The sequence below is a fragment of the Carassius carassius genome, chromosome 39 (assembly GCF_963082965.1).
Source record: "Carassius carassius chromosome 39, fCarCar2.1, whole genome shotgun sequence".
Lineage (NCBI taxonomy): Eukaryota > Metazoa > Chordata > Actinopteri > Cypriniformes > Cyprinidae > Carassius > Carassius carassius.
Genome location: NC_081793.1, coordinates 18,937,671 through 18,948,278, shown reverse-complemented (window position 1 = coordinate 18,948,278; position 10,608 = coordinate 18,937,671). Strand labels below are relative to the sequence as shown.

Genomic DNA, 10,608 nt, shown 5'->3' with positions numbered 1-10,608 from the left:
TTAAAAATGGTCATGAAACATTCTTGTCTTGTATGTAATATTTTTAATTATATTTAAAGTTGTTATATTTTGTAAGTAATATTATCAACAAATATTGATTTTATAATATAACAATTTTTTATATAATTAAAATATTGTATAGTACTGATATCAATAATATATAATACAATATAAACATTTTTATTTTTTGTTATATATTGTGTGTAAATATTTTTTAAACAAGTTCTTTTTTTCTTTTACACTATTATCATTGTAATTGTAGTAGATAAGTAATATGAAAATCTTTTATGTAACTTTCAGGAATAGTATTTTTAATAGTCCCAGTCTCATAGAGACACAGGTGGGGGCAGCAGAGTCCTCCCTTTGACTTTAAGCAGGGAGGATGTCACTTGGCCACTGATAACTGCAAAGAGCAACATGATCTTCAGTCCTCATTAAACTTAAACACCTTGTGTCTTGAGGTCACTACAGACATGCTGACACCACGTGCCATGCCAAAACCATTTAAGAAAGTAGGCTAAATGTTTTTTATTAACTTCAATTTTAACCATTATTGTGCTTACATGTTAGCACCTGTAAATGTGGTTTTGGTTAGTTCTGTTGTCAGATTTGTTGTAATTAAGTAAAATGCAGAACCACCCTGAGACAGTTCACTCGAATGGTATTTTATCCCTTTCCTTATATGGCCAGAGGAGAGACGGACATTCCAGGCATATTTAAAACTCATCGATGATGACTAGTCTAAAACAAATGCTAACTTTGCGAAATTCAAATGTGACAACCCCCTTAAAATTACTGATCATTTTAATGTTAACTTTGTCTAATGATATTAGCATTAACTCCTTTTTTAAACAAACTATGTGTCACAAAACAATTCAATTTAATTTGTAAATTTAGCTACTAGTACCAAAGTCTCTTCATTCTACAGTCTTTGCTAGTACTTATTCCTAAAGTGGAATTCAGTCCTTTGCTAGTAGTCGCTATTAAAATAGTGATGTATTTTCCTAATGGTAAGAAACGCACATTTTCGCTTGGCGATTTGAGTTCAGCGCAAGTTTCACTTCTGACTAGTTTGCATTTGATTGTTGCAAATTTTGGGTTACGTGATAAAAATAGGTAGGCTAGCCTATGCTAGTAACAAACAAAAAAAAAAGTTGATAGGTTTAGGTAAGAGATGTGAATAGCCTACTGCTGGCCATAGTCGACTCGACACTAAACGTACCTTTGTGATGTTTTGAGGTAAGCGCGAACGGTTTAGCTCGTGCCCAAACAGGGGAGGGGCTTCGGCGAGACGGGCAGGATACCGAAGCCACTGTGTGTTTAGGCAAGACGAGTGAAGCTCGTGGAAAAACGGATGAGAGGTACGACGCTCGATGTAGCGGACTATCACTAAACACCGGGAGTCTCGAAAAGTTGTCTGAAGGCGACCGAGGAGCGTGTAGCTTTGGGAATTTCAGTCTTTGGAAAGACGACAACCGCCTATTAACAAACAATGCTTGTTTATTTAATCATTTACTAATAACATGATAAGAAGCCGACGAGTAGCGCGCTAGGCAAATGTAAACAAATTAATGGAAATGCGTTATACCCCCGGTTTGGTGTTGTCAAATTGACTTGTTTATTCAATTGATTTGTTTATTCGGGGTATATTTAATAGTTAGCTTTACATTTAGACATTTCTATTTTACTAAGGCGTTAATATGGCAGAGCACGAAAGTTTGGAGTTCGGAAAGGCGGACTTTGTTCTTCTGGACAGTGTGTCTTCGGAAGAGTTTATGGCCAACCTCAAACTCAGGTAAGATAATTCATCTATACTGGGATCCCAGTTGCCACGTGCTTTCATAGTGACACCTGTATTCTGTATTTTTGCTTTGGATTTTCAAGTCGAATCTCAAGCTAAATAATAAATAATTCAAATAATAAAAAAATAACTTGCTGCACCTGCTGAGCCAGAGTGCTGTATGAAAGCTTTAGAGGTGTGTTGGCCATGGCAACACCCCCCTCTGATCAGCCTTCTTGTTCAACAAGTTTGCACTGGATATCCTGCTATTGTGTTTTATGTTTTTGTTGATGTGGATTACATTTCCTAATCAGCACAGTGTCAATAAATGACTTGCAGGCTCTTATAAAACAAAGGTGAATGTATTTTGACAAGTCAGCACTTTTTTGTTAATGGTTAATATATAACAATGTCATAAAATCACAATATCGGTTCGCTGTAATGTCTCTTAGTGATAGTGACCTATATGTTGTTTTCTTACAATGATACTAAATTAACTTATAGTTCTGGTTATAGTAAAGGTAGTGTTTTCCAGTTAATTGAGGGATATTTTTTTTGGGAGTACATAATAAGATATAATAAAAATAATTTCAAAATGTATATACCACTGAAATTGAAGTTGGTCATAAAATTGAGCTCCTTTTTAAAACCATAATCACTACTGTTCAAAGATTTGGGTCAGTTAGAATATTTAATGTTTTCATTTCTTATGCTACAGTAACAATACACTAAAACGAGTAATATTGAAAATTATGATTACTGTTTAAAATAATTTTCTATAATATATTAAAAAATATAATTTATTCCTATAATTTATGTTGTACAACAGCATTTTAGTGCCATGTAAAAAATAAACATTGTGAAATTAAAGTTGTAGGCTAATATTTTGAGAATAAAGTCAAAATATTTTCAGAACACAGTCCAAAGTACAAGATTAAAGTCAAAATTACAAGAATTTAATTGTCGACCGATAGTGGATTTTGCAGATACAGAGGTTGGACCACACTGGCCGATACCGATTAATTAACCAATAGTTTTTATAATTAATACTAAACAAAAACTAAAATGTGCTTTATTAAAAAAAAAAAAACAGTACTGAACCATACTAGTAGTAGTAGTAGTAGTTATAATAATAATAATTATAATAATTATAATTATTATTATAATAGTAAATGTTGAAATTACCCACTCTGATAGGGCCCTATGAAATCTAAATTCTTTTTTATTTTATTTTTTTTCAAATTCCGTTATTTCCATTTAAATTTTTTTGGATTCTGTTTTTTCTATTTAAATTTTTCTCCAATCCTTTTTAATAGTTAAATTAAAGTTTATTAATCATAAAGCAAGTCTAATTAATTAAAACCATGAAATTAAAACCATACATTTTCACATCAATTTAATAAAAGTTTTTTATAAATTACATTTTTAGGGCCCTATGAATGTTTTGTTTTATTTTTTTTTCACCATATTTTTTATTGTTACCAAATTCTGTGTTTTAGCATGTATACTTATTTGAACACATAAAACAACTTAATTAATTTAATTTTTTTTTTTCTTAAAGAAGCCTAATGATTTTTTCCCCTCAAAAATTCTGTGTGTATTTAAATTTTATTGTTATCAAATCAAGGCATGAAACATTTATTTAATTTATCTTTTAATTACTGAAAATTAAGCAAACTTTTTTGGCAAACAAAGGGGGTTTACTATTAAAATTAAAACATGGAAGAATTTTTTTGTGATTATTCCTTAAAAAAAAAAATGTCTATTTCATTTTAGTAGTAGGCTATGTACATTCTACTGAAAAATAGACTTCCAATCAAACCGAACTTTTATTTTGATGGGTTGCCGTGAATACTATTTTCTGTTCTGCATTTTACTTAATTACAACAAATCTGACAACAGAACTAACCAAAACCACATTTACAGGTGCTAACTAATTCTGTGCATGTGATATGATGCTTTTGTTCATATCAAATGGTCAAATGCTCATGAAGTGACTCTCGGAGCAGTTCTGGAGATGTTGTTCATGTGTTTTCGTCCTCATTTAGTGAGACAGCAGACGCTGAAATCACTGCGAGCGTCATTCCGCGCTAAACTGTGAAATCGTTTTTATGATTGGATTTTGCGATTCCGTACTCATTTTCCGCATCGCGAAAAATTATTCCAGCACAATGTATACTCTCACACTTTAACTGCTTCTATCTTTGAACACTTGGAGCAAACAGAAAGAGCAATCTATATTATAGCTCTATGAATGAAGCATACAGACTTTATTAGAGCCACAGAAAGACAAACGTTTCGATGAAAATGCTCAACATACAATTTATCATGTACGTTAACAACAATTCAGGCTAAAATAATGTAATTTAACTGAAAACTATGTGAATGGCACTCTGTGGTGATCTGTCAGCTGCAGTTAAATCCGGGTCTGAAGTTTCTCGCTCTGTTCAGCGTGCAGCATCACGTGTCTAAACAAACAGCACGTGCTGTCAGTGATTTCAACCACTAGAGGCCGCTCTTGCAGTGTACAATGAAAACCGGCCCTTCTCAGCTGCTCCAGCAATGGGCGCTGGAAAACTATCAGCATGGATTTTTGCCGATAATCAATTGTTCCGGCAATCAACTATCGGTGCCGATTAATCTGCAAAACCGATTCATCGGTCGACCTCTAGTAGCAATTACAAGATTAAAGTTATCATATTTTGTGAGTATAGGCTATATTGCACATGCAAATGGTCTGGATTGGGAGCACCTGGAGAAATTCCGGTGGCCTTCCAACTGATTTGAATATATGTGGGATTATATATGTGGAATTTGTCATATAAAATTTTGAGTCTTCGAATACATTCATTATTTGAGTGTGCCAGGCACCCAATAATAACAATAAGCTTTGTGCTTTTGGTACATTTAATATAAAACAAAGTCTCAGCTTTTAAATTCTGTCAGTTTTATTGCAAATGCAAACAATATGTCTTACAATAATATGTTTTTCATGCTCTTTAATGTGGCATGACAGATCGCTGTGTTCGCCTCAGTTTAAGTGGCATGTGAAGCGATCATCATTTTGATTATAATGCGACATTTGTTTAAAAAAATATTTTTTCAAACACCATGTGGATGCAAATAAACAACTTGGCCATTAGTTAACAACAGGGGAAGCTTATTGGTTCCAGTGACTCAAAAAGCACAAGGTGCCTGTTTTTTTACCACATCTCAGACATGGCCTGATTTTCACCCTGGCTGGGTGAGATGGCGTGTGCAGTTTGTTATTTGCAGAGGGTGTGACCCGGCCATGCTTCCTGCTTCTTCTGTCTCCACATCTGTGTCTGTGGCTTCAGCTGGAAGAGCAGCATGTTATGTGATGCCAATCACATCCTGTGCCCTCTGGAGTGATAAACAAGAGTGCTGTTGAACTGAAAATTACTTTTTGTGTGATGGCTTTTGAAGGCCGTTTGCTTTGAATGCAGGAAGAAGAACATATGTAATGTCAAAGCAAAGCTCATTTGGATAATGAATATACATTTTATCCAGTGAAATAAGCTTTGTTAATAGTCAGCCTGGGAATTGCAGCATTTCTATGAAAAGTTTTAACAGAACGTTTGACCAAAAGATTGAAAGCAGTTATTTTAGTCTGTTTAGTTGGGTTTTAGGGTTTAAGCTCTTTACAAATGTCAGGACTGCTGAATCTTACTGTACGCTGCAACATGATTTTGAACTCTGCTCATGACTTTTTACACATCATTTTTTGAACAAGAGTTTGTGTGGGCACTCTGAAATAACAGCTTAATTTGATGTGCACCGAGGGCATGACTTTATATGGCAGTGTTGTTTTGTCTGCCCTAGGATCTTGGGGAAGTTTTTGGCAATCTTCTGCACTTTTCCAATAACAATTACAAGTGCTGCCTTAGACCATGTTCCAATTTCTTCCAGACACTGGCTCTGATACTGCAGATTAAATAGTTGATAATCAGCATGCCATGGCAGAGCCTTCCAGCTTTTTTATGTATCATTCAGATGAAAGTCAAGTCTAAATACGTCTTCAGCATACTAGTAATTTTCATAGTTTGAACTTGTGGTACTGTATACTTTATGTTATGTATAAATAAATAGTAGTCCTGACATTTTCACTTTAGATGATGAGTTTAACATTTGACTCTTTTGTAGTTGCACTGAGTGGCTAGAAGTGACAGGGAGAATGGGCTCAGGAAAAGATTATTGGCAACTTATGAAACCTTCCTGTACTAGAGATGTAAACTTTGACCCTCACAGTTCTTCAAGGTACTAGCAGCTAGTGTATTGGGCTTGATTGTTCTGAAGTCTTACTGTTTTGGTTGTTCTTAAAGTGAGAAACGGGAAAAAATTGACCATTGATTGACTGAATGTTTATTATTGTATATTGCAGTGGTTCTTAACTTGTGTGTCATGGTTGTCACAGACAGCAGGGAAAAAACTATTCTGAATGCAAATAATAAAGAAGCAACTAACCATGTAATTATGCATATTTCAAAAGGCAGAATATATTAGGCTTATACCTTTGACCGAAAAGAAATTATTTTTACAATTTATTACAACTATTTTCCTGTTTAATTTAGTTTTAAATGTAATTTATTCTTGTTTTCAGCAGTCATTACTCCAGTCTTCAGGGCCACATGATTCTTATTATTATCAATGTTGAATACAGTTGTGCTGCCTTATATTTTTGTGAAAGCCTCAACCTTTTTTTCTCACTTAGTAAAATTACAGTATCTGGGTATTTTTTTCTTCATATGGTCCCACTTAAAACAATACACCAACATCTTAGTAATTTTACAAATTTATGGAGTTAATATTTAATCTTAAGGACTTTGTTAACTTTTGCCAACTTTTTGTAACTAGATGTGAAACACAAAACTTTGCATCTTGAAGCAAAGTTGAAAACCACAGTTGTAATATATCTTGCTAGTCATCTGTTTTTCAGGTTTATAGTCACAGGGGTCTATTTCTTCCACTTTTCTAATAATAATTACACATCTAGCGCAGATGATTGCTTAAAAATTGTCATGCTGTGTTGTGTGGTCAAATGACTTTTAAATCAGAAGCTGTAAATCTGTGCAGTTTTCTCACAGCTTTTTATCAGGGTCTTTGTTGAGCAAAATCAGCTAGATGATGACTGTAAATAGTGGTCTAAGGTTTGGTTTAAAGAATGCTACAGGAAATCGTGAAAATTGAGCCCATATCCTTGTTTCTGTTCCGTATTTACAGTATGGTGCCACTGGACAAATACAAACTGGAGACAAATATAAACTCAAGTAAGCGAATGAATTCCAACCTCTATGTGTCTTTGAATTAAATGAACCTTTTATAAGTTCTCATGGGAAGATCACAAAGACACCATTTATAATAGTGTTGTTTGAATTTGATCTTCCTGTCATATCTTGAGGATTTCAGTTCTATGAATGTGTTGGCTGAATAAACCTAAGCCTCTCCCATATCAACAGTATAAAAGCTCACTTGTTGCTTTAACAGCAGGGCCACGTTGAGTCCAGCTGCCACACATGGCAACCCAATTCCCATCCTGCACAGCGAACTGCGCAGGGATCAAAGTCCTCTCAGAGCTCAGGTGCACTGCGCAGGGCCAGAAACAAGCTCAAAGGTTTTATATTCCTAAGATATGATTTAGCCTGTAAGGAAGGAATAAGGATACATTTACATATCTTTTTATGGTCAGTGCTTTATGTGTATATTTAGGTACTTTGACCAGCACTGCTCATTTGTAAAGGTCCTCAGTGTGAGAGATGAAAAGATGAAGAAAGAATGCCACTGGAAAAATACTTTCCATATAAATTTTACAAGCCCAAAGGATTTGTTCTGTGATACTCTAATAGATCTTGACCAAATGCATGGTACTTCTTGTCCTGCTTTGAGTTCCATACTTATTTGCAGCTATGGATTCTTTTCTATCAATAAAAACACAGACAGTATAACCCTCCTAGTAGATGAGATTTTCACTTATTAGCTTACAAAAATGGTATTGATATGCAAGTACAACTAGATATGGAAGTACTGCTTCTGTCTACTTGAATAGGGAAAAGTATCCAAAACTGTTCAGGTTTATGTTGCAATAATATATGTCAAATCAGCAAGAAATGTCATATAGTAATTGTGCTTATATATCTGCAGTTTTGAATATTACGATTTACCCATTTTATTATTAAAAAATATAGTTATTATTTTTTATTTGATTGTATTTTTCTTACAGGGTTCAGCTCTATCCCTGTTGTTTTGGGAGATTGTTTCCTGTTTTTGTTTAAATAACATCTCAGATCTTATCCCTTCTTGTCATTTCTATGCTTAACCTTGCTGTTAAGAAAAAATAAAATGTGCTTAAAATTTACCCTCTGGCTTAACCTGCATTTCTTCATTGGAACAGACTGGGAGAAGTTTAGCCTAACATCACTTGCTTACCAATGGATCTTATGCAGTGAATGGGTTTCATCAGAATGAGAGTCCAACAGCTGATAAAAACATCATAATAATCCACAAGTAATCCACACAACTCCATTCCATCAAAGCTGAGTGTTTGTAATAAATCCATCAAGATGTTTGATTTTAAAATAATTGCTTTCAGCTAAAATATTCTTCTTTAAATATAATATATTGCTTTCTCCAGTGACGAAAAGTGAAAGTGACATGACATATATCCAAGTATGGTAACCCCTACTCGGAATTCGTGCTCTCCATTTATCCAATCCAAACACACATACAACGTGAACACACACCTGGAGCAGCGGGCTATGGAAGCGTATGGGTAGCATAATTCAATTTGGGATGTAATATGCAAAATGACAATGCAATATGTAAAATGACAATGCATTTCTGTATTTACATTTACATTTTCCAATACATTTGTGCAACGTTTGGTGCAAAATGAAAATGAAATTACATAATTTTCATTTGCCATTTCATACACCAGTTTTAATATGTAAAATGAATACTAATTTTAACGCTTTATAAGTTGCAAAATTAAAATGAAAATGTATTACAGAAATGGTTAGATATGTATAACATGTTGTGGTGGGCGGCGCTGAAGCGCTCCTTTCATCTGATTGGTCGAATCGGTCTTTTCATTCTTTCAGGCAGAATAAGAGTCAGTGCGAGTGAAGCACTGTAATGTCTGAAACCACCGCTCACTGTTAATTAGCATAATATTTTAATCAGATGTAGCTGGGCACATAATTCGTGCTGCTGAGACCTGCAAATTATTTCTAGGTGGTAGTATTGTATGAATATTGTCCCACTGATAAATACAGTGCAAATAGTTCTGTCTCCTTGGAAAAAAGTGAAGTGGAAATAAAAATCAATAATAGACTGAACAGTTCCATGTCTGTAACATTTACCACTTCCATCTTTTAAGTCATAAGGCACTAGGTATGTTTGTGTGACATTAATAAATAATTGTAAAAATTAATATTGTTACATTTCTGAAATAAAAATAGTAAAATTAGCTATATGCTGCTCAGTGCTCCTGTACCCTACCCCAGAGCGCCCTCTCGCGGCTGTAGACGGTAATGTTTTCTCTTGTTTCTGAATAAATGTGACTTATGTTTTTTTCCTCGTCATGACGTATTTTTGGACTGATGCAACTTATACCGAAAAATACGGGTAACATTATTATTATTATTATTATTATTATTTATTATGAGAGTAATTGACACAGACTAGAACTTTAATGTTTCACCAAATTCACCTCAGATCTTCAGACTCGTCTGACTCGTGTTGCTGTATACCTAGAAATAATTTAACGGGGTCTCTTGCAAGTCGCAGCAGCACGAATTATGTGGCCAGCATAATCGGATTCAAATATTATTCTAATTAACAGTGAGCAGTGGTTTCAGACATTACAGTGCTTCACTCGCACTGACTCTTATTCTGCCTGAAAGAATGAAAAGACCGAGCTGAAGGTGGAGCGATTCGACCAATCAGATCAAAGGAGCGCTTCAGCGCCGCCCACAAGTGCGAATGAAATACAGTGTTGGGGGTAACGAGTTACAAAGTAACGGATTACAGTAACGATATTACTTTTTTGGGTAACGAAGTAAAGTAACGCATTACACTAAAAATATCGGTAACTACACTACTTTACTAGACTATAGGAACGCGCTTTTCTGCGTTACCCAAGCCGTGTTTGCCTGTGTGTAAAGTTTTGTCTGTTTAAGTGGCGCGTGCATGCGTGCTGCCTGTGTGTGTGTGTGCTTGCCTGGGCACCGTTGCCATAGAGATCGATTTAAGTGACGTAGCTGCTGGTGCGAAGGAGAGGGAGATGGAGATGGAGACGGAGACAGGGGGTTTCGGCCAGTGGCGATATTCGCATTACTTTCAATTTATTGCTCGAAAGGACAAAAATATTCGTGTGAAATGCACTCTATGCCCAGGCGACAAGTGTCTTTCAACTGCTGCCAACTCAATGAGCAACCTGTCCAAGCATTTGTCAGCCCAGCATGGCAATACAAAACTTGTGGCGAAAGATCCTGCTCGCCGTTCATTTGAAGGAGTCACCCATCAGCCGACCCCGCCTAAACAAGCTAAGCTTTTCTCAAGCCTTGGAGCGCAGCAGGTAACACAAAACGAAATGAACAGGCTAGTTGCAGGGTTCATTGTAGAAGACATGCTTCCCCTGTCAACCATTGAATCACCCAGTTTTAGAAAAATTCTAGATAAAATACCCGCGACTCGCAAGCCAACGTCCGACAGGAAAACATTTTCCCATTACCTGGATAAGTGTTATTCCGACATGGAATCGAAGCTCAAAAGAACTTTTGAGTCCCTGGATCATGTGTCTACCACCGCGG

General features: G+C 35.3%; 1 protein-coding gene across 1 annotated transcript in view; it reads left to right on the top strand.

Annotated features, from left to right (window-relative positions):
• The first annotated feature begins 1,312 nt into the window (after positions 1-1,312).
• The window catches only part of LOC132121549 (unconventional myosin-Id-like), a 91,329-nt gene continuing 82,033 nt past the window's right edge, over positions 1,313-10,608 (top strand). Inside the window, exon 1 of the mRNA XM_059531061.1 lies at positions 1,313-1,795. Coding sequence (XP_059387044.1) covers positions 1,701-1,795 — 95 coding nt within the window. The 5' untranslated portion in view covers positions 1,313-1,700. The remainder of the gene's footprint in view (positions 1,796-10,608) is intronic.